The sequence below is a fragment of the Triplophysa dalaica genome, chromosome 9, assembly GCF_015846415.1.
Source record: "Triplophysa dalaica isolate WHDGS20190420 chromosome 9, ASM1584641v1, whole genome shotgun sequence".
Lineage (NCBI taxonomy): Eukaryota > Metazoa > Chordata > Actinopteri > Cypriniformes > Nemacheilidae > Triplophysa > Triplophysa dalaica.
Window position 1 is genome coordinate 7,929,469 of NC_079550.1, and position 27,432 is coordinate 7,956,900.

Consider the following 27,432-nt stretch of genomic DNA (forward strand, 5'->3'; position numbering starts at 1 on the left):
AATGAAAGTTTTTAGAGATGTTTGGGATGACGTGTGACGTCCCCATGCATGCCAAAAGGTGACTTCGCTTTTAGTCAATTGTTTGCAACCACAGTTTTTAAGACACAATAAAGGTTTAAAAAGACCACATGCCGGTTATAACTGGTGTGTTTTTGTCATAGAATAAAACTCGAAAATATTTTTTTGTTACCAAAAATCCATTGAATAAACTATAGACTTTGGGGCAAATGAACCGGAAGTACTAAAATGCTAGATCGCTTTCAGGGTTTGGATACAAAACATACGGATCAGCTCTGAGATAATCTTTAGCAAACTAAGAAATCGTGTTGCAACGACCACTTTTAAGAACATCTTATAACTCATTAAAACAAAACTTTTATTTTAGATAAATGACGAACTAAAACGACAGACAACATATTTGAAGTGTAATTTGCCCGATTCCAATTTCACATTTGTTTACATTGAGAGGGCGGGGTTTATGACAAATACTGCAGCCAACCACCAGGGGTGGTTTATTACTAATAAAAATAGTTTTATAAAAAAAATATTTTGTTTTCTGGTCATAAAAAAATATATTGTGAAACAATGCTGCATTGGCTTATCAGAATCAAATACTTCATAGAGCTGATTGATCTGATTTACATGCGCATCGCGAAAAACGTCATTACGCTGAAAGGTCAAATTTGTGTCATCTTTTTTAATACATTAAGAACGATTGCTTATTTTAGTGTACAAACCAAAATGTGGTTTAAATTGGAGTGACTGTAAATTATGCAAAAAGCCATATTCATTTTAAGGTATATTGATGATTTGCAGGGAGAATCTGGATTGATATTCAGTGTGAAACAGAGATGACAGAATTTTGCAAAGGGATAGTTCAAAGCTCTTTCCGTAAAGCATCTAATGCACCAGACATGTTTGGGCTTGTGTCTTAAAAACTGGATTTTTAGAAGTTCAAGTTCAAGCAAGTTACAGTGAGTTACAATGCATTATGGATTTACATTTTATGAGTACATGCATTGACTGGGTTCAAACCCCCGGTTTGGTGTTACTAGTGCAATGCTGTTCATCTGAACTACAGGAAATAAGCATTTCAAATGCTGCAAGTTAAAGCAAAACTAACAGGAATGTAGTTTGACTGGTTTGTTCATGACCCAACTATTTAAATTTTTTATTAGATAATTTGGAGGAGAATATATAGGAACATCCAGATGCATAACGAACATTTTTTATTGTTTTATTTTATTTCCCTTGTGCTCAATCATGTGAAGTTATTGAAATGTGTTTGTAAACATCTGCAGACGAGAAACGCTGGAGTTGATTGTCACATATAAATTGCTTCCCACCACAACATTTGACTTACATTTTACGTGATTAAATCCATGTTGGACATCTTGTCAACTGCAGCACAATGCCAGAATGTTCTGATATCAGTGACCCGATGCCTATAATTAAAACTGAAGGCGGAATGTTTCTGATTTTTGATTTATATAGAAATCAGAGGGTCTGCTTTGAATAATGTGTTATTGAAGCAAGATGGTCATGATTTGCTTTCACAATCGAGTGACAGAAGTTTAAAATATAATCCATCATATTTCCTTCTTTTCTATAGACCACTTCAGAGGACATAAACAATGCTAGTTCAATGCTGGTCCAGAAGAACTTCCAGTTCCAGTTGTTAGCACACTAACTATGTGTCAGCAATATCTTAGTTAGATATCTCAATTGTGCAACCCAGTTCATGTTCCCATTTTAAGTATGACAACTTACACAACGTTTTTTTTTTGTGTAAAAACGGGTGACAAAAAAACATAGACATGTGGAAGTGATCATTGTGCAACATTGTAAAAACTGCAGTCAAGGTTTTGTACGTGCAGTTTGAGATTTGAGATTTTACAAAACAAGATAGTTTTTTTTAACACAATAGCTACAATTGTTTTGAATAAGTATTTGTGTGTTGGTATGTTGTATCAGAAGTCCAGTCTAATGCCATTGTAAATATTTATTAATTCAAACACCTTTAACATTTAGAATTAAATAGCAATGCACATCAAATACATGTTTACCCAAAACCCTCCATCCCTCACCCAGTGTAATTAAATATTTTGGTTAATATAACAGACATGACACAACAAAAGACTTTAGAAACGCATTAGAACCCATTATAATTTCAAATATTGTCAACACTGGTCGCGTCGCTTGTCGGGTCCGGTGTAGACACAGTGTAATAATATTTTAAACCACCAATCATACCATTGTATTCTCGGTTCCAGTTAATACAAAAATTTGGACTTTATAACCAATCACAAGCCTTTTACATGAACATCTCAGGAAGAGTTATCGGTGTGAATAAGTTTTATGACAATGGCCTCATGTGGCTGCAGTTCTAATGACTGAAGAGACACAGGGCCCAGTCGGTCAAGACCAGTGCTGGTAACAAACACCCCGCTATCAGGTAGACTCCGAGCCCACTCCGGGTCAATAGCGTGGGATTCAGGTCCCAAATTAAACACCACCAGGAATTGAACGCAGCCCCATGAGCGCAGAAACGCTAGAGGAGGAGTGGCTGTGGCATTGAGGGTGGAGGAAGACATGGTGGTGTTGAAGGGGAGGAAGATGAAGCTGCCGAAGCGGAGAGCCTCTTCACGGGCACGTGACTGACTCAGAGAACGGAACAAAGCGAGAGGACGTCCGAGCTCATCCAAACTCTGAGAATTATTCAGATGAAGGTAAAAATCAGCATTTAATGTTATTCTGTAGCAAGCAACAGTACATTCTCTAGCAGATGTTAATGTGAAACTAACACCTGCTAACCTGTTTTGTGGCATCTCCATTCACATCAGACACGTTTACATAAATATCCTAAATAAAACAGATTAGAACAACAGTTACTGTATAAAACTGTGACCAGCAGTAGGTCATGGCAATTGGTAACTATTTGACAAGCTGCAAATTCTTTGAATTTGTACAATCTTATTTGTTTGTTTAGGACAATCTGCTTAAACTCCAGCGATGTTGGGTTTAGTGGTGGAACTTCATTCTTGCTTTTTTTATAATTATTAGAGATTTTGTTTAATTAACATCATATGCATATGGCATATTAGCACTTTGTAAATTACTCACCTGTATTGGATTAATCTCATCTCCATATTTGATGATGGGAGTTCCAGGTAAAGTCATTATCAGAACGAGAATCGTTCTCTGCAGCTCCCAGGGTACTTCTCCACCGACCTGGGATTTATACAAACATATATTATGACACCATATAGATGGTTTCAACCCAACAAAATAAACGTTACTGCACGTTCGTAGACTGCCTTTAACTTCCGGTACACATTAACAAACAAAAGAGTGCCTGTAGATTTCTGATGATAAGCAATAGAAACCGAGAACCACCGTTACTTGGCTAAACTTGACTCTCCAATATTAGACTGCGATACCAGCTCAACCGCAGGATGTCAATGTCCCAATATTTTGAATTTAGACTGTGATATTATTATAGCCAAAAGATAAACAGAGACCAAAGTTTGATTCATTGTAAACAAATGTGTTTATTTAGATGATCCGGTTTGAATCTTCACTAGTATTTGTACAGTATTCCATTCTTGTAGCATCGCACTGACAGCTGCTGACGTCACTGTTACTTATTAGTTTACTTTTAATTATATAAGCTTCATTCTCATGAAGCCGCTGAAAACATCATGGCAGTAAAGATTTTAAATATTAAACATAATAAGCGTAATTGTGTTTTCTACCTTGCACATAGCATAATTTTAACAAAAGAATGAAGTATGTATTTTTATTGCATTTTTTTATCGCATTCTGAAAAAACAATTGGAGTTCTAATAGATGTTCACAAAAATGTATTTGCTGTCTACAAGACTTTCCTTTACCGATACAGGTAGTTCCCTTTCTGTAGGTCTCTCGACATTGTGTCGAGTCAACAGATGGGATTTGTCTTGAGAACCGATCATCTTCTGACGAGCTTTGTTCCTCAGCCACGTATTCGGAAACAGTGTGTGATGATGATGAGATGTCCCTTGCAGCATCATATGGTGATTTACCCCCCTCCGGGGGCCTAGCGCCCACATTCTCACAAAAAAAGTTTCCTCTCTCTCTGGGTGTTAATCACAGCTGCTCTCACCCATCCCCACGAGAGTGTTCGGCAACCCGACATTGCGTCACAGCGAGACGTAAATGGTTAATCAGCAGAGCCGATCCCTACCCAGGTCCTCCCCACAGTGAGGGATCCACACTGCCAGCCATCGAACCACCCCCGGGGGGGATGAAGCAGATCGAACCCCTAGCCCTCCTGTCTCAGCCCCTGGGAGCCTGGCTAGAGCTTGAGACTGTTTTAAATCGTTGCGGTAATGAGAATTTAAGGCCTTTTTTGTTAAAGAAATTTGTTGTAAAAATTGTTAAGCTTACAGTATTTTTTTTAATTAAGGCTTTTATACATGTGATACCTTGTTCTAAATGAATTAAAAATAAATGTGTTGATGCAAGTGTTTTTAGTAAAATCGTGTTTGACATCTTGAAACCAAGATTTGGTGAGAATCACCCTGAGATAACTTTTACTTATATTATTTGTAGATTACCGTATTTATTTACTGTAAACAAATATACACCACTTTGGTGCTGTCACTTTAAATTTCTTCTATTTTTGCAAGATAAAATAACCTGCCAAAACATTGTGAAAAGTTTATTGTTCCCATATGCACGACACTACCTCAGAGTTTTCTTCCAAACAAAGTTCTCTCTTTGTTCTCTACAAAATTTTCTTTTCCCGCAAACCATTAAAAATAAGAAAATGAAGATTTAATCAGAAACTCAAGCGTTTAACTCAGTAAAGTATGTTGGCAAAAGTAAAAGGCTCCTAGTAAATATTAAGAGGGGTCAGGATTTCATTTGGCTCAACAATTCTTAAAGGCAAAGTGCACCTGGAGTAACCTTACAGGTCAAATGGTGATAGTTCATCCCTTGTAGTGTTTGAACTTACAATCACAAGAGATGTCTGTGGTTTAATACACTTGTAAAGTTACATAGAAATGTCCACTCACAGTCCAGCTTGGCCAGTCTTCTTGTGGCATCTGCAGATTGGTTTCTATGGCTTCAGCCAATTCAGGAGCCGACAGCAGATGATGCGATGGTGGAATCAATGATTTTGTAACCATCTTCACCAGTGAACCGTTAACAAGATTGGACATAGTGACTTCTGGAAGTGTGACACCTGTTTGCCTCACCATCAAAATTCTTTTAAAAAAGATACAAGAACATTAGTAACCATGGCTTATTTAAACAAAGCAAGCACGTTTGTTAACAGACATTTGTTTGATATCAGTGTAACAGGTATTGAAAAAGTGGACATATAGAAAACGATAAAGTCAACATTGCAATCGCAATTTTAATGTCATTACAAACACACATTTTTCCATTTTTGAAATAACATTCCCGGATGAATTTTGTTATAAACCAGGAAGGTGTTTAAGTAAACAGGCTCAATTTATATCCGATGCTGACTCCGGATGCTACTGTTTGGTTTTGATTTCAATTATGAGTTTACCTTTCGTCATCTTGTGAACTGAACTCTCGCATCAGGACAACCCACTCCATTATCGCCTGCAAACCATAAACCACATCAATTTCTGAAAATAATATTCATAATGTAGATAAAATTCAGAAGCTTTCTCAGATCACTATTCGCAAAACACACTTTCTCCCCACATTGCCAGAAGAACGTCAATAAAATATCAGACAGTTTTACCTTCACAGAGGTCACGTCTGTGTCGCAGAATTCAAACCCTGACACACCTTGTTCCAGCCAATATCTTAGGGAGTCCTGGATAGCAAAAATAATATTCCAAATAAATTCATTGTTGTAGTGATAATGTATCAATTTAGCTTCAGATGTTTTCCCTAAAATCACTTAAGAGAAATGAAAACAGAAAAAAAATCTCATTGATATCTTAGAGAAACATACAAGGTAATAAAAAGATGGGCAGTATTAAATAAATGCATGACAGGAACACTACACATGGGCAGATAGTAATAGCATTATATTATCTTGATATATAATAGCACTGAATGCCTGGGATATTCATATACCATGGTCTCTGTATTGTACTTCCATTACTGACACCATAACTGACAAATAAGTCACTTTACCATGGTAAGAGTGCAAATATACATTACCTGCATGTATCCTGAACCAACTGACCGAACCTCAGTGTCATTGCTCAATACTGGTTCAAACGGGGCCATTTCGCAAAGGTCCAACATTATTCTCAGACCTAAACCAAATACCAAATTCATATTTTAAATTAAATAATTCATGATTTATGGTCTCAACCCACCACCCCACACAACCACTGTTGACGTGAAAGTTTACAAGGACCCCACAGTACCCAAATGACTGTGCACTAGATTGATCAAATCAATCAACTTATTTATGAAGCACAAATTAAAACAACTTACATTGACCAAAGTGCTGTACAAAAGTCAAAAACGTGAATGACAACAACAAAAAAATAATCAGACAAGGAGAAAAAAGAAATAAAAAAGAAAATGAATAAAGATCATCAAAAATGGCTGAACAGCACCACCTAGTGAATCTCAATGGTTGTACAGTCCTAAACCAAACAACTTTATTTTTAAACACATGTATGCGAGAAAACTACCCCCCCCAAAAATGAGATAGAATAATAGTTAGCCTACCTGCTTTACGACTTTCTGTCATAAGCTGTCTGAATTGTGGAAGAGTGCCTAGACCTCGACCAATCTGCGTCAGGTTCGGCAGGGAGACCTCCTTACCCTCCAGAATCAGGACCCCGACCCCCAGTGATTTCAGGTACGACATCTGCTTAGACACCCCTGAATGACAGAGAAATGCCATTGTACTGTACTTTACCCACACTGGATTACACAAGTGATATTTCAACCCAAAAATGAAATGATCTGTCGTCATTTAATTGCCCTCTTGTTTGCCAAACCTGTTTGACTTTCTTCCTTCCGCAGAACACAAAAGAAGAAATTTTGAAGAAAGTTGGTAACTGAACAGCACTGGGTTCCATTCACTTCTGTATGGACACAAAACCAATGCAAGCGAATGGGGGCCAGTTAACCCCATTCTTCAGAATATCTTATTTTGTGGTCTCTGGATACATCATCAGGCATATTTTATCTTACATTTTGTGTTCAACCGTATAGCAGTTGAGCATTAAATATTAATAATAATCTTCTAGCCTTTGTGGACACTTCACAGAAGTATTAACGACTTTGAAATGCAGGTGTGAATTCAGAATCAAATGTTCACAAAGCGAACTGCACTTCTTTTTGCTGCAAATGATTTGAATTCATTCAGCATTATTTAGATAATGCTGGTTTTACCGTTCTCTGGATCCACAGCGAGCTCTGGTTGCAGTCGATAGAAGGGATCCTTCTGCCACCAGAACAGCAGAGGAGTCACCATCCGCGGCGTCTGAACGATCACTGTGATTGCACTTCCCAGCATGATCACCCAACCCACCCAGAAGGCCAGAACCAGACGAGAACGAAACTTTTTCCATCCTGGTCCACCTGCGCACTTCTCCAGCTCTTCTTTGTTCAGCGGCCTCCAGGTGTGCTGGCTTAGCTCGGTGTCTTGAATAAGAAGGGGAACCGTCTCTGAGTCATCCAGACCCGTGAATCGACATCCTGCAGACATGCTGCCATAGCCTGGATCACCCTCCACCTTCAGCGTCATCTGGATATCTACAAGAGGCACAACAACAACAAAAGAAATGTTTAATTCTTTCATTTTCAACTTTGGTTGTTCTAAATGCATTTGAATTGTCTTTCTTCTGTGTAACACAAAAGAAGATTTTACAGAAGGTAACACAAGTTTGGAAGAAGAAACTAAAGAAATAATAGAAAAATAAAGACAAAAACACATCACTTAGCTTAAAAGCCGTTGGTTGTTCTGTAAGCCGCACATTACCTGTTGCTGTTGAGGAGGACGTCTTAAAGTCAAAGACTCTTTACAATCGTGATGCTCCTTTCAGTTTATAGTCCTGACAAACTCTCCATTTATAACGTTAATGCAGCTGCAAGTTCAACTGACCTCCTGTGAGCTCCAAACGCTCTCTTATTCTTGAACTTCTCTTTGGAAGCCTTTTTGAAAACAAATGCATGACAGGAACACTAAAGATGATGTTTAAGTCATTAGTACAGAGGCGCCATGGCCCATGACACTTCAGTGACACATTCTACAGTTTATATACGAGTATAACGTAACACGTGCATATGTCAAGTATGAAATAACATAACTTTGTGATAAGGAACGTGACAGCGATTTTTCAAGTCATTTTTAGTTGCAGTGTTTTGATGCTTTACTTTGCTTGTCAGATCTCACGCATTGGAACTGTGTTGCTTTGGCAGCCTTAAAAGAATGTCTCAGTATATCTTTTGTTTAACTCCTAACATGTTTTCGAGCTTTGTTTAATGTAAATGGTGTAACTATTACATATACACACCCTGCCAAATTCAGGCCACTGAACACAATCAAGTGTTCTGAATGTTTTCTGTTGTTATAAAAATAAAAATACATTTGAATCCTCACCAGTTTATAAACAGAGAGGGTGTTGTTCTTGTCAACAACCTGCTGCCATCTTTTTACACCCAGTTAACTCAAATTGAGCAGGAACAGCTCATGTTATGAGGGCATGTTGTTAACATTAGACTGCAGTGGGTTTAAATTGCAGCAAAGCTCAATGTTTATTGGACAACTCTCTTTACTACGTCACTTCAGCCAATTAACACATGACATGGGAGGGGCAACGTGGCCGTTTGTTAATCGGTTACGCTTGCTGAAATTCAACAAAAACAGGATGATATTCCTGATTTTTCCCCTTTATTGTAATTATTGGAACACTATAGACATATTCAACACTGCATTTTTGCTTCCTTGAAGGAAACCTCCAGGTAAAGAGAAAGTAAGTTGTTTTTCTTCGCTCTATCCGTCAATTTGTAGTCACGTTATGAAGTACATAGACCTTAGTGACTCCCTCCATTGTTCACATATCAAATGTGATATTCGACTTAAATAGGGGACATGAATGCTCACTTACGAAAAAATTAAGATCGATAAAGTGTCAATATTTAGGTGACGACTTCCATGTGGTCAGAGTTGTTTTTTTCAGCGCGTTCGGAATCGACCAATCAGAATCATTGCTTGTGAGTAGGCCTAATAGCGAAAGATTATAATATTTACAAAGACTGGTGGGTTATTGTTTTAAGAAAAAATCATATTGTTTCAAAATAATATTTTCAGAAACATAACATTTTTGTAAAATCGCAGCATATTTAGATATAGTGAAAATCTAACGTTTTAAAGATCCCTTTGGTAAACAGAACACCTCTTTAACCTGCTTTAATGGGCTAAACTTGAAACGTTACGTGTCAGATGCACATATCATTCATTATAAGAGCAATCACAGCATTCAATATATTACTGTGTTATCCATATTGACACATATTAGCAATATCAGTTCTTCAGTAAACAACGGTAATAATGTGTTCAAAATAAAGTACAAACATACATTATTATGAAGCCTACAGTTATTATAATTTATTTTTTTGTAGAGCATAATCATTCACATTCATCCATATACCCGCTTGTCTTATCTTAGCTTTTACATAAAAAGATACTGTCATTACAGCGCAAAGCCACTAGATGTCCTTATTGTTCACTATTGAACTTTATATTCAGTAAATATATGCTATATTCAGGATTTATAACTATATATATTCCGATTTACATTTATATATTCAGATTTATATCCACATATTCAGATTTTATATAATGCACAATGACGATGTGTCACATTGATGGGAACCATACAAAGGGTATTATCAGCAGCACCTCACCAAAAGGCATCTTTCACCATAATGGATGTGATGAAAGTGGGACACACAACTCATGAGATGTCTCTCTGATAAAAGCAAGGAAAGTTAAGTATAATATGTTTTTCTATATTCATTTATCCCCCAAACACAGAGGATGTCTATCCGACAAACCCATGCAGTGATACCTCAGACCTCCTTTCCTCTATTCATATTCTTGACTGGTTCCCGCTGTCATGCATAAGGCGTGGGGAAATGTCCTTATGGGGAATTCAACTGTGCTGAATTAGAGGAATAATAACAACTAGTCCTATTAAGCGAATCTTTCCTGTTTGGTGCCCCATTTATATATAAACAGTATATCGCCTAAACACTGTATACATACATACAGTTGTAAGAAACAACAATTTCCTGTTTTTGGATTCTTGAATTGGTCATGAAAGGTGTTCTGATCTTTTCCAAAGCCACAAATATCAACAAACATAATATTTCTAAGTTGATAAAACACAAACAGTCATGATCTTTTTTGTCTTCATCGAGCACATCCAGTAAACATACAAAAGTGACGGTGGAAAATTAAGTGAACCAGTAGGCTATTGGTGTCAATGTCAGTTGGATTAAGGTGATATCAAACCAGGAGTCCAATCTATGAAAGGAGAAAAGTTGTGGTTTAGAGGTAAATTCACTTATATAAACATCCATTGTCAAGTGCGCTCTTCACAAGCAGCATTAGCTAATGTGAGCCATGGCCTGCAAACAAAAAAAAGTCAAAATGACTCCAAAGGCACAACCCAGAATGCTCAATGAGGTAAAAAGCAACCCAAGAGTAACAGCGAAACACTTATATGATTCCTTAGTTCTGGTTAATACTGTATCTCCGTTCATAAGTCAACCATACTGTATGTTAAACATATCCATGGAAAGGCACCATCGAGGAAGTAATTTATCTCTAAACTAAACATTGCAGCAAACCTAAAGTTTGCCAAAGACCAGTCTCACACTCTTCTTGGAAAATGTCTTGGTGGATTGATGAAACAAAACTAGAATACCAGCAGCGCTATTTATGGCTTAGAAGAAAGCAGCGTACCAACTTGAAAACATCATCCCAATAGTGAAATATGGTGGAGGTAGCATGATTCAGGCTGTTTTGCTGCCTCTTGACTTGGACCGCTTGTCATTGTGTAGTTTATAAGTAAATCCTACAGGATAATCTCAAAGTGGGTGTACTGTCTCAAATGCCACCAACATCATCTCAACATCCAGGCCACTACTGAGGCCAGCTCAGTGTCCGTTTTAGAGCCTGAGCCTCAACACCACTACACCACCTCTGAGCATGAGAAAAATGTAAGATGAGCATCAGAAAAACGTCCCTGAGCATAAGAAAAATATATTCTGAGCACAAAAAAAACATCACCCAAGCACAAAAATAAAAAAGGATTTTTTGCACAAAAATAAAAAAGCATTTTGTGCACAAGAAAGTGTATGTAATACTGTACGTATATATGCTATATTACTGTAGTAGTAATGAACTCGTCATATACCTGTACGTGTTAGCAGAAAGACAAAGATCCAATAATTTTAAATCAGGGCTGCCTGTCAAATATGAATATATAATATCTGCAGTACCTTATTCCATAATGGTAAACATTCATCCACAGTGACTTAACATCCCTTCAGATGTGATTATGAATTTACTCATCTCCTCTAAGATCAAACATCTCATTCCTGCTGCACCAATTAGAATTGGAGTAATGAGCATCTGTCTAGAGTGCAAAAAAATATTTGCCTTTTAAGAGCTTCAGAAAGGCAGAATTTAGTTCATATTTATTGTGTGTGTTTGGTTTTATCAATAGCTCTTAATTTAAAATCCCAATGAGTTATCAAAGGTTTTTTATTAAATAGTCTTTTCTTTAAAATTTTGGTGAATATTTTAGGGATGAGAGTGAAGCACACAGTATGAGTACAGTGCTCTTTCATTGAGCCAATTTCACCTACTAACTACAGTATTTTGGATGATGTTCTAACAGAATGTGATGGTAGAGGTTATGCCAATACAGACCTATAGAGTAAATTAAACAAACCGCTTTATAATACAACCCGTGATTGTACAACCCCAGTAAGCAGAATCTTTTAAACCAAAATGCTATTTTGGTTATAAAAAACACTTTTATGCTGATATAATATTTAATAAAAACAAAAGTTTGGCATGACTCTATTAAAAAGTCTAAAAGCATCAGATGAAGGTTGTGTCAGAGCTGTAAGACTTTGCAATTTGCATAGTTTACAATAAGAGCTAGAAATTCAATGAATAATACTACCATTGTTGCATTTTACATTTGCATGCATATGGCAGACGCAAAGCGACTTACATTGCATTATCCTATACCTTTGTTTCAGTGTGTGCAATCCCCTGGGATCAAACTAACGACAATAGCAATGTGAATGCCATGCTCTTACCACTGAGCTACAGGAAAGCTAATTTAGAAGGTATTGTATAATTGTCAGGTCATTCAGTTTAAACATTGCCAATGGTTTGTGTTTAGTTCAACAAATTAATCTGATGAATAATTAAATCAGTAAACAGTATGAGATTCAGAAAGATGGTTCCTACCCGTAATTCTGTACTGTGGTTTATAATGTTTTATTTATACAGAAATTACTGGCAGGTGAAACCACATTGTATCTTCTCTGTGTAGAAAATCAAGAGAATCTATTTGAATAGATCTGTGAAAAAGCTCTTTGAGAGCTCATTTGCACACAAGGGGGCGGTAGAGACCCTTCTTTCAATAAAAACCAAGCATAGTATTCTCTTTTGTTGATGTCTGTGGATGTTGATGTCTGTGGAATCTGTGTGGTTAGAGAAACTTTAACCACATTGAAGCTGATGGGTTTCTATATGTACAGCTCTGAAAAAATAAGAGACCTATCCATATTTTTGCACATAGTCCTTTCAGTCCAGTGTCTGCTGCATTTCAACAAAAGCAAACCTGTTTCCAACAAAAAGAGTGACAATTTTCACCAACAGCAAAGTGAAAGACTGAAAGCTGAAATACACATGTAAGTTGACTTAAAATAATTTTGGAGTGGATTACTGGAATTCATTTTCAAACATCTGTGCAGCAATCCTCACTCATAGCACAGTTTTGGCTTAATTAAACATACAGTTGCTTCAATTTGCCACCAGGGGGCCTCGTGTCTGCGTTTGAAGAGTACCAACTCATAAATTCCATTTTCCATTTACAATTGTACACGACAGACGCTTTTTTATATTAAAAATGACTTACAGTAACATATATATTCTTATCAGTATGACTTTCTTCTCACCAAGAGAGGAATACGGATCTTTAAGATAAATAGAAACTTTTTATTTAACTTTTGTGAGGGTTCTGGAACAAGTCATAACTAGTCACAACTGGAACAGAAAAACAAAAGTGAATATTATAATATACATTAAAAAAACATTATGGACTTATATGCAAATCATAAGGATCTCGAGTCAAATGGTGCCAAATCATGTTGTAATACAGTTAAGACCCACAATGTGACATTTCATATTAGAATGGATATAATGTGACATAACTAAAATTAAGGTCACTAAAAAGTAAAGTCCTCCACAAGATGAGTCTTTAAAACTGGAAAGTTTTAGTCCTGTGTTAATAATGTTGCTAAATGGAACTGTAAAAATAATACTTTTATTTAATAGATAGCAAAAATAATTATTTTGAATGAATAGTCCTCATTGGTTATTAGCCGGGCACACTTTCACCCCAAACTCAAGACTGAAACAGTCTCACAGTGTAGTGTCAGGGTGGAAAGAAAGCAAAATTTTAAGTGCAATAGACACAATGTACTTAAACTTCACTTTAGCATGTATATGAGGAATGCTTTGCATTTTTTTTTTTTTTGACAATTTTACTTCTGACTTTCAGTAAGCAACAATGATTTGAGATGATAAACCGTTTGGCAACCCAGAGTGACGTCTGTAAAGTTGGCTCAAAACTGTATTCCTTTACTAGGTACAGTATCACATTCAAGGCTTGATTCCAGTTCCAGGAAAGCTCAGTTTGAATCCTCAGATCCGACAATCTCCTGTAATTACACAAAGACATATGAGAATTAATATCTTTAAAATGAGCACAAATATTGATTTATTCATCTGTATACTCTGTAAAAATTCTGTGTTGCTTCACACTGAATTTTCTTAGGTTATTTTAACCAATTGTGAAGATTGTGAACCAACCATGTATTTTAATGACCCAGGATACACATTTTTTTGACATCATACGACTGGAGATCATACAAAAACATTAATTTAGCGTCTTTCAAAGATTTCAAACACATACCATTGACTCAAGAGATCTAAAGGATGATGCATATTTTTTATATGCAGCAATTATGCAATCTTTCCTGCAACAAAGAGAAAAGAGTTTAAACTAGATTAAACTCATATACAGTCAAACTGGGTGCTAACTAAAAGGAATCATCTTTTTTATTTACTTATTTACAGATCATTTTTACTTACAGTATTTACATCACAAGGCCGTAATTATATTTTTGACAATAAAAAAAATGTTTTTCCCTTCAGTTAACTTTCTATAAATGTTTCCGTCTCTCACTTGCTTGTAATTCCGCCACCTGGTGGAAGACCCGGTATGTTTTCAGATGCCAGGAACTTCATTACATAAAGCAGGTCGGGGTCTTCATCTTTAGCCCTGATCTTCTGAATGATCTCTGGGTGACATGAGAGGAAGATATTTTTAGAGAGAAAAACTCATTATTGCGAACTTATATCACTCAATGGTTGGAACGGCCATCATCACATACAATTTTTTCCAATGTTTTTTTAACAGTATTTATATTGAAGAGTAAATCGGTTAGTTTGAGTTTACCTTCCACTTTCTGGTCAATGATTTGCTCTACCTCTGCCTCACGCTGCAGTGCCTCTGATGTCACTTTGGGGGCGCCGTTGAAACAGACAATGTTGATGCTGATGTTGTCTAAGCTTCCCTGAAACATTTGCATAACATTTCAAGAATTTTAAATGTAAATTATTATTTAAATTATTTAAAAATATATTCAATATATTCTTTAATATCCTGCATAATAGTTACTTTGGAATATTAAAAAACACAATAGATATAACGGATATAAAGAGATCTAAAGACATTTTGCCCTGTGAATGCTGTTGATGTGTAACGTCTTGGTTACGTATGTAACCTCAGTTCCCTGATGGAGGGAACGAGACGTTGTGTCGAGAACGACAGATGGGGTTCGCCCTTGAGAACCAATCAACTCTGACTACTATAGAAAAGGCCAATGAAATTTGGCGAATGCAATTTGCATGCCGGGCTCCGCCCCCGGAAATCCGGTATAAAAGGAGGCCGGCGTGCAGCATTCACTTACCTTTGTTCTGAAGAGCCTGAGACCTCTCAAACTGCAGCAGAATACGATACGTGTTCGTGGCATAAGGGACACAACGTCTCGTTCCCTCCATCAGGGAACTGAGGTTACATACGTAACCAAGACGTTCCCTTTCTGTCGGTCTCTCGACGTTGTGTCGAGAACGACAGATGGGGTTGCCTATGGAAAACGCCACAACGCTGTATCGCGTCACAATCTCTAGCGAAGCGACGGTAACAAGCCTTGGCGTGTCATCTCGAAGCTTTCGTGAGACTGTAACCTTCCAGTGTGGTGGTCGGGGGGTTCCAGAGCTTTCTTGGAGAAAGATGGGTACAGCCCTGACCGGTAACTTTCACGGACGGGGCCTTAGCTCTCTATAGGCGAGAGGCCGTCCAGATCAGTTTACACCGGGTAAGCGCGACTCTTAATCAGAGAAGCGCTACAGAGGCCACCTCCTACCCGTGGGGAGGAATATGGTGGATATAGGTATGGTCTCGTCCTTGGAGGAGAACGCATGGAACGTGCGGACTGAGTAGTTAACCGCGAGGTGGAGGCCCACCTGGGGAAGCTCATGGGTTACCAGGAGTGGGAACCATTCTCATGAGGATACATCAGACGGAACAGCCCACGGAGGGGGTGTTACAGACGTCCGGTAGCACTAGGTCCGGTTAGAGCTATCTGTGATAGCTCACATGGTATCCCGGCCTAAGGGGGAAGGCTGCTCTGCCCAGCCAGCCCCCAGGGGGTGCTTGTTTGGTGATGGATGGAATGCCTATTCTTAACCAGTGTCTGGGTAAGAAGGGAGGCTGGTGAGGTACCAGTTTCTTAGCGATGTGTTCGGGTAAGAAGAAAAGGTAAATAGCACACTGACCCAACCTGTTAGAGGGTGGAAAGGTGCTTTCGCAGGCATACGCCCCCCCGGATGCCAGTCCTACATGTCGCCACGCAGGACGTGGGCTGACACCGGGTTTACGCGAAGGTTGTTAACCCTTGCGAAGGTGTTTGGGCATAGCCCAACCCGCAGCTCTACAGATGTCTGCTAGAGAGGCGCTTCTGCCAGTGTCCAGGAGGTGGCTAAACTCCGTGTGGAGTGAGCCCTCACTGCCAATGGGCATGGGAGATTCTGAGATCGGAATGCCGTCGTAACGGCGTCCACGACCCAGTGCGCCAGCCTCTGTTTGGAGACAGCCTTCCCCTTCTGCTGTCCTCCAACAGACACGGAGCTGGTCAGAGCTTCAGAGCTCTGCGTGCGGTCCAGTACGTACTGGACACAACACTAATCGGGTTGGGTCTTCCTCCCCTATGGGGAGCGCCTGCAAGTTCACCACTTGGCCCCGGAGGGAATAGTGGGAACTTCTTGGGCACGCATCCGGGCCTGGGTCTCAAGATAACGTGAGAGTTTCCAGGGCCGAGTTTAAGGCAATCCAGGGACACGGAGGATGCTCGGTGGTCCCCTACCCTCTTGAAGGAAGTGAGCGCCGTCAGGAGGGCCGTCTTACTCTATGAGGAAGATCGGAACCTCCGAGGGGCTCTTTGGGGGGCCCTGAGGCTCCCCAGGACCACTTAGGGTCCCAAGAGGGTATGGAGCGGAGATGAGGCGGATTCCGCCCTCTCGCTGCTTAGGAACCTGGTGACCAGGTCGTGTTGCCCTAGAAACTTTCCACCGACTGAGTCGTGATGAGTGGCAATAGCGACTACATACACTTTCAGTGTGGAAGGGAGATGTTAGTCTCCAGTCTCGTGAGGAGGGGAACACAATCCTGATCAAGCACCTCAGTGGGTCTTTCTCGTTGAGAAAGACACCAGGACGAGAAGAGGCACCGTCTAGAGGCGTGTAACCGCCTAGTAGATGGGGCCCTAGCCTGGGTGATGGTCTCAGCCGTATAGGGGGAGTAGCCATCTTAGGATCTTCTCGTCCCGTCTAGAGACCAGACATGGGTGTTCCAGAGGTCTGATCTGGGATGCCAGAACGTGTCCTTCCCCTGAGAGAGCAGGTCCTCTGTCAGGGGAATGGTTCAGGGGGAGTCGCTATCCAGAGCATCGGCTCTGAGGCCAAGTGCGGTTAGACCGGTGTGGTGTAACCAATAACACTTGGTGCTCCTGCTCCCTGACCTTGCACAGAGTCTGTACAAGAAGGCTCCTGGGGGGGGAAGGTGTGCTTCCGCCCATCCCGCGGCCAGCTGTGCGCAAGGATATCCGTGCCGAGGGCAGGGACTATCAAGCGGGCAAATGGTGGTGTTACGGGAGGTGAACAGGTTTTACCTGGGCCTACCCGAACAGCCTCCAAATGAGCTGGACTGCACGGGGGTGGAGTCGCCACTCTCCACGAGGCATAAACTGGCGAGAAAGCACGTCGGCTGTCTAGTTCAGTTTGCCCGGGGTGTGTGGCCTGCAGGGAACGAGTCACCTGTTGACTCCACCGGAGGAGGCGTCGAGCAAGTTGTGTTTAGCTGCTGTGTGCGAACGCCACCCTGACGATCTGTATTCGCTACAGCTATAGTGCTGTCCTCGGAACAGCACGTGCATGTCTCGCACGAGAGGCCGTAGCCTGCTCAGTGCAAGTAGCATAGCCCACAACTCTTGGCAATTGATATGCCAGCGCAGGCGGGGGTTCGTCCAACACCCCACCTGCGTGCCCGTTGCACACTACACCGCACCCCTGCAGGGAGACTTCAGTCGTCACCACGACCTGCCTCATAACCTGCTCAGAGGGACCTGAGTCCGTCGAAAAAGTCATAAAGACTAGGGGTTATGGTGCGTCGGCAGCAGGGCGGCATCACCATGCGCCTGCTGCCGGTGTGCCACGCTCTCCTCGGAACTCGACTCTGAAACCAGTGTTGGAGCGGTGTCATGTGCATCAACTCGAGGGGTATTAGCCCGCGAGGACGCCATGTGTCCCAGGAGCCTCTGAATTGTTTCAGGGGGACCGCTGTCTGCCTAAAATGTTCATTTCAGACAGTTCAACACTGGTTGGGCACAACTGCGGACAGGTGTGCCGACATGGTGACAGAGTTGAGTTCCATACCGAGAAAGAGGATGCTCTGCACTGGGGAGAGCTTGCCCCTCTCTTGGTTGACCTGGAGTCCCAATCGACCTAGGTGCCGGAGCACCAGGTCCCTTTGTGTACATAACAGATCTCGCGAGTGTGCCAAGATAGGCCAGTCGCTGAGATAGTTTAGTACCCGCTCGCCTTCCTCCTCTCAGGGAGAAAGGGCGGTCAGGGACAGACCGAAAGGGAGGACTCTGTACTGATATGCCCGCCTCTCGCACGCGAACCGTGGGAACGGCCGGTGTCGAGGAGGATCGAGACATGAAAGTAAGCGTCCTTCAGGTCGATTGCCACGAACCAATCCTGACACCTCATAGATGTCAGGACGCGCCTCTGTGTGAGCACCCTGAATGGCAGCTTGTGAAGGTGCTCTGTTCAGGGTACGCAGCCTTTGGGGGCAACCCGCCGTCTTTCTTGGGAACGATGAAGTGCGGGTGGTGACCCACTGAACATCTTGGTTTTGAGGGACGAACTCGATGCCTGTTTTGCCAGAAGGGTGGTGACCTCTACCCGAAGTACGGAGGCGTCCCTGCCTCTGACAGAGGGAGAGATGATGCCCCGAAACTTGGGTGAGTCTCTGGCGAACTGGATCGAGTAACCAAGACGGACCGCCCTCATTAGCCAGCGAGACAGTGTGGGCAGCTCTCGAGCTCCCAGGGACTGTGACAGGGTGACCAAGGGGACGGTCTGCTTCATCATTCCCACGGGGGGTGGTTCGTCGGCTGGCGGAGCTAACCATGTCGCGGGGAGTCCCCGGAGGGAAGGTTTTTGCTCCGCCTGCTTACCTGCCTGGCGGGACAACGGCACGCACTGTCGGTTTGAGAGTGGTGACGGCTGTCGTATGTGTACGACCTCACGCCTCGCCAGGGTGTGAGGTCGGTTCGCCGAGCACAGTCCAGTGGAGTGTGCGATCGGCTGCAAGTAAACCCGGGGAGAACAGAAAACTCAGTGAGTAAGTGGGCGCCAAGCCCTAACAAGGGCCCGGCTTTGGTGACGAGGCAGGAGTCGTCCCGTACCGACCGATCAGAGCCGTGGCTGTGAAGGTTCGGGCCCGATGTTGTTCTCCCTGGGGTCTTCCCGTCAGTGTCCCTTCTCGCGAGGAGGTTGCTGACGGGGTGGAGGTTTCCCCCTCGACCTCTGCTTCCGGGTTGCCGCCTGTGGGGGCACAGGAACCGGAGCCGATGCCGAAAGGGTCCTGGGTTGCAGGGAAGCAGACGTCACGTGAGATCTCGGAGGCCTGTAGGCGGCCGAGTCGCGGCGTGAAAAAAATGTGGTTAATTGCCACTGTCTGCTTCGCCGTCAAAAAACTGCTGAGCGCAGTCCTCGACGGTGTTACCAACAACCCACCCTGCGAGATGAGTGCATCAAGAAAGCGGACTTCCTTGCTGTCACTCTTCTGCACAAGGTATAGCCGGGGGTGTCTCTCCTGGACCACTACCGTGGACATCGTCCGACCCAGGGCCCGTGCCGCCGCCTTAGTCGCCCGTAGAGCGCTGTCAGCGGTGGCACGGAGATCCTGCATTATACCCGGGTCGGCCTTACCCTCGTGGAGCCCTCTCAACGCCCTGGCCTGGCGGACCTGCAGGATGGCCAAGGCATAGAGAGAGGAGGCAGCCTGGCCCGCAACATCGCAAGCTTTCGACACCAGTGATGCCGAAGTCTTACGTGCTTTGGACGGTAGGAGTGGTCGATCCCCCCCCAGGTGGTAGCCGTCCGCGGCACAGGTGCACCGCAGGCGGACGTTCCACCCGGGGGATCTCGACGCAGTCCTTGGCTGCCTCACCATCGAGGGAAGTAAGGGAGCCGGAGCTGGTTTCACTGGAACGGTCCGTGAGTGGAGCGTTCCAAGTTTTACACAGCTCCTCATGCACCTCCGGGAAAAACATGGCACCCGGGGTGGGCGCGGTTTGCACCGCGCACCGACCTCGGGAACCACGTATCCCCGGGTTAGCACGGATGACATCACTTCTGCTTCCTCCTGAACTCGACCGCTGGGGGTGGAGTTTGGATTCGGCAGAGTCGGATGCCAGTCTCCCTCCGATGCTGCGAGCGACATCTCATCTACGTCACACATCGTTTCCGAGTGTGTGCGTGAGGATCCGGACGGTATGCCACCGCCGGTTGGGGAACGTTCAGAAGAGCGAATCGGGGTGCGATCGGCCCGTGAGCACTTGGCTGGCGGGTTTACGTTCGCAGAGTTCCCCGTATCACTAACGCTGCTAACGTGGGTGGTCATCGGGGCCGTAGCCACAGATGTCACAGCCCGGGTAGCAGACGAAATGGTGGCTGGTTCCCGTAGGAAGACAGCCACCCGTGACCGCAACTTCTGAATGACAATCTGCCCGCAGTGCAGGCAGATGTGTCAACGAACGCTGCTTCAGTGTGCTGGACGCCCAGACACCTAATGCAGCGATCGTGTCCATCCCCCTCCTCGATGAGGGTGCCGCACCCAAGAGAACAGCGGGACATGCCGCGCTGGAGAATGCTCAGTCAGTCCTGAAAAGGACTTTTAGAAAAAATCTCTAACACCTCCGGAACCGCCGAGACGCCCAGGGGAAGGTCGCTGCAGGAAGGGACGATCCGCTGTAACACGTCGTAGCACCAGCGTGTAGTTGTAGAGGATTGAATCCTGAGTTGTACTCATGAGCGATGGCTCTGAAGAACAAAAGGTAAGTGAATGCTGCACGCCGGCCTCCTTTTATACCGGATTTCCGGGGGCGGAGCCCGGCATGCAAATTGCATTCGCCAAATTTCATTGGCCTTTTCTATAGTAGTCAGAGTTGATTGGTTCTCAAGGGCGAACCCCATCTGTCGTTCTCGACACAACGTCGAGAGACCGACAGAAAGGGAACTCTGGATATTCATATATCTGAGGCCTTAGACCGTCACTATCTCAACTGTAATCCTCTCTCTCTCTATCTCTCTGGTAATCATTCTATTTAAAGAACAGGTCAAGCTGATTCTATTACGTGCATTATAATCGTACTTGCCACAACATGCAGCATTATATACTTTAAAATGACATAACACAAGTGCCAGCAAGCAATCATGTTTATCATTAGCAACATCTTCTGTGCCAGCAATTCATTAATATCAGATTACTAAATATGACGCATTGATTGTGAACTAAGACATTATGGTTGAATTAATAGCTAATGATCTTTTATTTTCCATTGAAAAAAGTGAACCTTAAATTACCTTTTTAGATCATTCATTTACATTTAGTCATTTGGCAGACGCTTTTATCCAAAGCAACTTACAGTGCACTTATTACAGGGACAATCCCCCTGGAGCAACATGGCGTAAAGTGTCTTGCTCAAGGACACACTGGTGGTGGCTGCTGTGATCGAACCAGCAACCTTTTGATTTACCAGTTCAGTGGTTTAACCCACTAGACCACCATCTCCACATTTAATTTTACTGTTGGCTTTTGTACTTAAAACAAGATTAAAGATGCAAAGAAGGCCACATATTAGTTTTGGTCGGCCTTCACTATCATGACCATTTGAACTAGTCTGAAAATGGTGATCGTCTTCTGTATCCTAGTATATTTCTGAGTGAAACCTATTCTGAAAATATTACTATCGCAAAAACATGATGCTACAGTTAGAAAAATTGAACAGCGTCACCATTATTTTTAAGCTTCAGCATCGCGATGCTATCGTTGAACTGTTACACTGTGCAACCCTAGTTCCCTAGGTTCGTTTTCAGAGTTTGATTGAAGATTAGGGCACATAAATAAATAAAATGACCCTCACTGATAAATTATAATAAGAACTGGAATATTCCATTAAAAAAAAGAAAATTGACTTTATCTATGGTAACATGTGAAGATACATTACCCATTAAGAAACATTACATTAAATTTGTTAACAATACCCCTCACTGTAACCCAATTCATAAAACCTAAATGTAACCCCTATCCATGCCCTTATTCATTAACATAACCATAACTCATTAGAATTAGATGTGGGAGATTTCCAGAACATCTAGTTGTATACCACTTTGCAAGATGCAAGCACTGGTCCAGAAGAACTTCTGATTTGAATTTGTGTTTATTGATTAGTAGTATTTTAATCTTAAATGTATAATCAAATCTTAAAGATGTTTGTTGAATAGTTATAAATATTTTGTTGATTGTATTTTGTTCAAACGTTTGTGTAGTGTTAAAGAACTGAAACAGGAAGTTCTTCTGGACCAGCGTTGCTTTCTTCATCCAAAAAGGTCTATACAGTCAACCTTGCAAGCATGTAATGTAAAAGTCACCTTGTATAAAGTCTTACAGAAAACACTTTTGTTTTAATACATTAAAGTAGAGCTATAAACAACCTTCTAACCTGAAGTTGGTGTGCAGTCAGGGGAATCTGATTAGCGCTTGCAATATAGGCAAAGCTTGCTATTTGTGTACAGACTATGAATGACCCCATTGAACTTTTGACTGAGGATATCTCTGATACCAACCTTGTAGAGGCAGAGATCAATGACCTGCGAGCAGATGTCTCTGAGATCGTCGCACACCTGTAGGCGGTTACGCACAAATGCACACAGCTCCTCGTTTCCCACAGCATCCCAGACACCATCACAAGCCACCACCAAGAACTCATCTTCGGGTGTCCGCCTCAGCTCATACACCTCTGGTTCAGGTGACACCAACTGTTCCGTCTGGGCCTTCCATTCCACCTCCTTAAAATCGTAGTCTCCAAGCCCTCTGGACACGGCCAGAGAGCCGTTGATGCGCTGCAGGGTGACAGATCCGCCGGCGTTCTGGATGCGCTCTTTCTCTCTGGGATTGCAGGGTTTGTGGTCCTCTGTGTAGAACACCACCTGGCCGTCACGGCAAAGGAAGGTTCGCGAATCTCCGCAGTTGATGAAGTAGATGTTTTGAGGAGAGATCATGACGGCTGTAGCCGTTGATCCGCTGTGGTCCCAGCTGTGGTTACGGGCCAGGGTCTGCATGTGTCGGTCGATGGCAAGGAAACCATCCCTGATGCCATCTTTGACCTGCTCTGGGTCCTCATCTGCCGTCACACAGCCTGATTACATAATCACAGAGTCAGTAACATTTCCCAATGACCTGCCTTTTGACCTACTTGACCAAAGCTTATTAGAAGTTAAGCTTGCAAGCTAGTTTCGGGGACAAAGATAATGATTTATTTAGGGCTGTGCATTTAAAGCATTAATTATATTAACGTGTTATGGAAATGAATGCGATTAAAATGTTAAACGCATTTAAGGCACCCGTCCCAGACATAAGTAGATTATTTTATATTTATGCACAGTTCTTCCATACTGTTGACTGGTGACAAATATGATGCTGACAATAACTTTCTGCGTGATTAACAGGTTAACATACAGAATACTGTCAAAAATAACCTAAAATTAAAGAAATCTGTGCAGAAATAACCACGAATTAACTTTTGTCACATTTTTATTTAATTATATGATCACACAAGCGCAATGTCATAATTAGTGCTATTTTTGTCCAGAAAATTATGATGAACATGTTATGTTGATTTTATAAAACAGTTAATTAAATAAGAAATTAATCCTAATTTTTAACGAAAGTGTATAAAAAATATAAAGCCTCAGGAGAAGTGTTGTGCGTCACTGCGTGGTTCGTTTTTTTAAAGAATACGTTTCCTGAGTGAATCAATTGGGTGAAACTATATAATCAGTGGCCCATTAAAGAGTCATTTACTGTATCCCTGAACGAATTCTGTGAATCTAATGGATTAATGGCATTTACCGCCACATACTGGCAGTTTTTAATACTTCAATTTTTTTTACAGTATTAAAATAAGAAAGTTAAATTATAACAACACTAATAAATTGGTGAAAGTTTGCCCCAAAAAATGAGCTTATTTAATTTACTTTCCCTGATGTCGTTTCAATCTTGAATTACTATTTCTTTGGGGAAAATGAAGATATTCGTGAGAATGTTAGTAACCAAACTGTTTTGTCTTTAATTAGAATAATTCAGCTTCTGAAAAAAAACGTTATTATTGCCGTTATATCTTCTGAACATCTGTGGCTATATATATTGTCTTATTATGGTTTTAAATGATATTTTGGCCCCAAATGTGAATTAAATTACGATTTGTTTCTGTACAAATACAAATTGTGTAAACCTAGTACCTGTATCCAGAATGAAATCTAGCAGATGTTTGGAGCAGTACTGTGCAACGGTTCTTCCAGCATGTCCATCAAACACAGCGAAATAGCTCCAGTCTGGATATCCTACAGCCATCTCCGGCATGCAGGTGTGGGCGTCCTCCATATGGACACGCCAGCCCTGCACACTGGCCATGGCATAGTTAACCCCCCATTTTGATCCCCCCTCTTCCGTGTCCTTCACCAGAATTGGCCGTTCAAGGTACGCACTGGGAATGTCCTCTTCATTTTCAAAGTCGTAATCTACCCTTCGTTCACCCTTGAAGAGAAAGGTCACCATCTTCTCGGTCTCCTTCACCAGCTGTCGGAGGAAGGAGGGCACCTCCATGGTGCTGGCACGCCTGGCTGTCCTCATGGCTGCTCTGATTTTTCGCTTCAGTCCCTTGTTGGATGTTCTCCTCAAAGTCCTCTTACTGCTCTTCCACAGACGATCCAGTGCCTTAATTTTACTTGAGTCGTGGCTAGTAAATGTGTACCAGACGCATTAAGTGCAGTGTTGTTAGTTAGTTTGTTCACTCGCTGCTAAAGACATAATTGTTCGTGCAATAGCTCTCTTGGACTGTCTTTGTCTCTATGCAGTCCATGGGCTGTAGCAATAGAAGCTGGAGATGCGGAGAAAAATAAACCCTCTGTGTTCATCACATTTGTCAAGCTGTTGTCTATCTCTGCTAGAGATTCTCTAGACATGTGCTGATTGGCTAATCTATTTATGTTTGCTCATCCTTTGAGACGAACATCACACTGTGTTCCGTCTACCCCTCCCTGTGTTTTACACCTATGTCTAATCCCAACTTCATAATGTGCCTGGATTAGTTACCTGCACTCGATGAACTAAACAGGGCTTAGTAATGAACATCTACTATGGAGTCAACAAGAGTATTAAAGAGATGCCTTGATACATTGAATGCTATTCAGTATGTCTGACTTTTCGTTTTCCTGAGGTAAACAAAGCTCGATCTGGCTCATATTCAGACGGATGATGTCCAGAAAACAAGCCATTACAGTAGATATTAGCTAATTACTTAATAATTGAATTCATTTATCACACTTATATTTTGTACTTGACCGTTCTTACGATTAATTGTTTTATCTAGGCCTCTAGCTTATACAAGCTTAGCCTGTCAAGATGGAGCAGTTTTTTTTAACAAGCCAGTGGAGAGCTGACTCTTCCGGTCTAATCTGTTTTGCCCAAGGTTTTTTCTCCATTTGTTTACATCATTGGAGTTTTGGTTTCTTGCCACTTTCAATCTGGACATTGCAACTGTGAAATCCATAATATTGTTGAAAATTCACCATTGACCTATTAATAATATATGTAATAAAGTATTTCTAGCTCATTTGTAAGACTTGCAATAATACCATGTAAGTAGTACTAATATTACAGAGTATAGAGTGTCTGTATTTGTGTGCACATAGTTGTATGTGTCTGTATTACGGCTGTTAAACAATAAAACATTTTAATCTATTTAATAACATGATGTTGATCACTTATTCACAATACAGAAATTAGCTTCAAATGTTCATAAACTAAAACTTAGGTTTTTTCAGAAGCTGAATGATTATAATTAAAGATAGTTTGGTCAAAATCAAAACAGTTTGGTTACAAGCTAGAAGTTAAATGGTACAATTTAGTAATATTAATCCAGGCAGGAAGCGGATCCAGGTGCAGTATAGATTTATTAATAAGACAACTGCAACCTTAAAATAACCAAGAAACAACAGTCAACAGTCAACAATCAAACTAAACCATTAAACATAAGGGACTCCGAAACAACGACTGACTAATGAAACGTTTATATATATATATATATATATATATACAGGTGCTGGTCATATAATTAGAATATTCCATATATTAGAATATTAGAATATAATTAGACCGCATTCATTTCACACAGACTGATATATTTCAAGTGTTTATTTCTTTTAATTTTGATGATTATAACTGACAACTTATGAAAACCCAAAATTCAGTATCTCATAAAATTAGAATATTGTGAAAAGGTTCAATAATCAACTTTTTGATGAGATTCTAATTATATGACCAGCACCTGTATATACATGTGTTGTGTGGTAAAGTCATTCACTACTCAATATTCTCATATAAAACAGTTTTCTTTATTAATACAAATCATTTAAAGTCATTTCTTAACCAGTCCTCTCTCCAGAGTTCAAGTTCAAGTTCAAGTGTGCTTTATTGTCAATTCTTCCACATGTACAGTACATACATACAGAGAATCGAAATTGCGTTACTCTCAGACCCTTGGTGCATACAAATAACATTAAACACTGACAGTAGACGTTGAAATAAAGATAAATACGATTTAACCATATGTACATATAAACTATATGGATATACAAATGAGGACATTGTAGAACAATAAAAAAATAAAAATAAAGAGAGATAAAGTGACAATTGGCACATGGCAGATAAAGTGCAAACCAGTTGAATAAAAATAATACTGTGCTGATGAGAGTAGTGCAAGAAAAAAAGAACAGTCTTTTTATCAGACTACCTCAGAAGAGGTAGATTTCAGACAATGCTGGATGAGGTAGAGATCATTGCTGCAGTGACGCACAAAGTGACTGGTGCGGGTCACAGTAGTAAAGGGGGGGGGGGATCGTAGTGTCAGAGTTCAGTGTTGCTTGGGGTTAAAAAGGGGAGGGGGGGCAAGGACGGGAGGGAGTTCAGCTTCCTGACAGCCTGATGGATGAAGCTGTCCTTCAGTCTGCTGGTCCTCGCCTGGAGACTCCGCAGTCTCCTCCCTGATGGCAGCAGACTGAAGAAGCTGTGTGTCGGTGGGTGGGATCGCCTGCAATGCTGAGGGCTTTGCGGGTGAGACGGGTGCTAACATAAACCAAATAAAAGTTGGAAAAGTACATCAACTTAACCGAATCAACTCAACCCAGACAGAATTTAACAATAAAGAGTC

The 27,432-nt window shown here is 41.5% G+C and overlaps 3 protein-coding genes across 4 annotated transcripts in view; 1 reads left to right on the plus strand and 2 right to left on the minus strand.

The window, feature by feature from the left end:
* Positions 1-2,062: 2,062 nt before the first annotated feature.
* Positions 2,063-8,686, minus strand: si:dkey-202g17.3 (4F2 cell-surface antigen heavy chain). Its single transcript, XM_056757425.1, has 10 exons — positions 8,597-8,686; positions 7,976-8,148; positions 7,387-7,749; positions 6,715-6,870; positions 6,193-6,290; positions 5,765-5,839; positions 5,564-5,619; positions 5,061-5,253; positions 3,124-3,231; positions 2,063-2,708 (listed from the first exon to the last, which is right to left on the minus strand). The coding sequence occupies exons 3-10, from the start codon at positions 7,739-7,741 to the stop codon at positions 2,328-2,330; spliced, it is 1,422 nt and encodes a 473-aa protein (XP_056613403.1). The 5' UTR covers positions 7,742-7,749; positions 7,976-8,148; positions 8,597-8,686; the 3' UTR covers positions 2,063-2,327.
* Positions 8,687-8,827: 141 nt separating this feature from the next.
* rtn2a (reticulon 2a) overlaps positions 8,828-27,432 on the plus strand; it is a 49,675-nt gene continuing 31,070 nt past the window's right edge. Inside the window, exons 1-2 of one of the 2 annotated variants that reach the window (XM_056757327.1) lie at positions 8,828-8,969; positions 12,277-12,366. The gene's annotated coding sequence lies outside the window, so the exon portion shown is untranslated. The remainder of the gene's footprint in view (positions 8,970-12,276; positions 12,367-27,432) is intronic. The other variant, XM_056757330.1, reaches the window with a different exon arrangement.
* ppm1na (protein phosphatase, Mg2+/Mn2+ dependent, 1Na (putative)) lies at positions 13,939-24,854 on the minus strand. The gene is made up of 6 exons (XM_056756006.1): positions 24,464-24,854; positions 22,790-23,361; positions 14,769-14,886; positions 14,496-14,610; positions 14,223-14,286; positions 13,939-13,968 (listed from the first exon to the last, which is right to left on the minus strand). Exons 1-6 carry the CDS (start codon positions 24,852-24,854, stop codon positions 13,939-13,941), a joined length of 1,290 nt encoding a protein of 429 aa, XP_056611984.1.

What these genes read in the sequence shown, in the direction of transcription:
- si:dkey-202g17.3 (XM_056757425.1), bottom strand. Translation starts at nt 7,741, where the DNA reads ATGACGCTGAAGGTGGAGGGTGATCCAGGCTATGGCAGCATGTCTGCA. An exon ending in AGTTCACAAGATGACGAAAG is followed by an intron (nt 5,254 to 5,563) that starts GTAAACTCATAA and finishes CTTTTTTAAAAG; the next exon opens with AATTTTGATGGTGAGGCAAA. An exon ending in AAGACTGGCCAAGCTGGACT is followed by an intron (nt 3,232 to 5,060) that starts GTGAGTGGACAT and finishes TATAAATCCCAG; the next exon opens with GTCGGTGGAGAAGTACCCTG.
- ppm1na (XM_056756006.1), bottom strand. Translation starts at nt 24,854, where the DNA reads ATGAGGACAGCCAGGCGTGCCAGCACCATGGAGGTGCCCTCCTTCCTC. An exon ending in CATTGACCAGAAAGTGGAAG is followed by an intron (nt 14,611 to 14,768) that starts GTAAACTCAAAC and finishes CATGTCACCCAG; the next exon opens with AGATCATTCAGAAGATCAGG. An exon ending in TTAGATCTCTTGAGTCAATG is followed by an intron (nt 13,969 to 14,222) that starts GTATGTGTTTGA and finishes GTGTAATTACAG; the next exon opens with GAGATTGTCGGATCTGAGGA.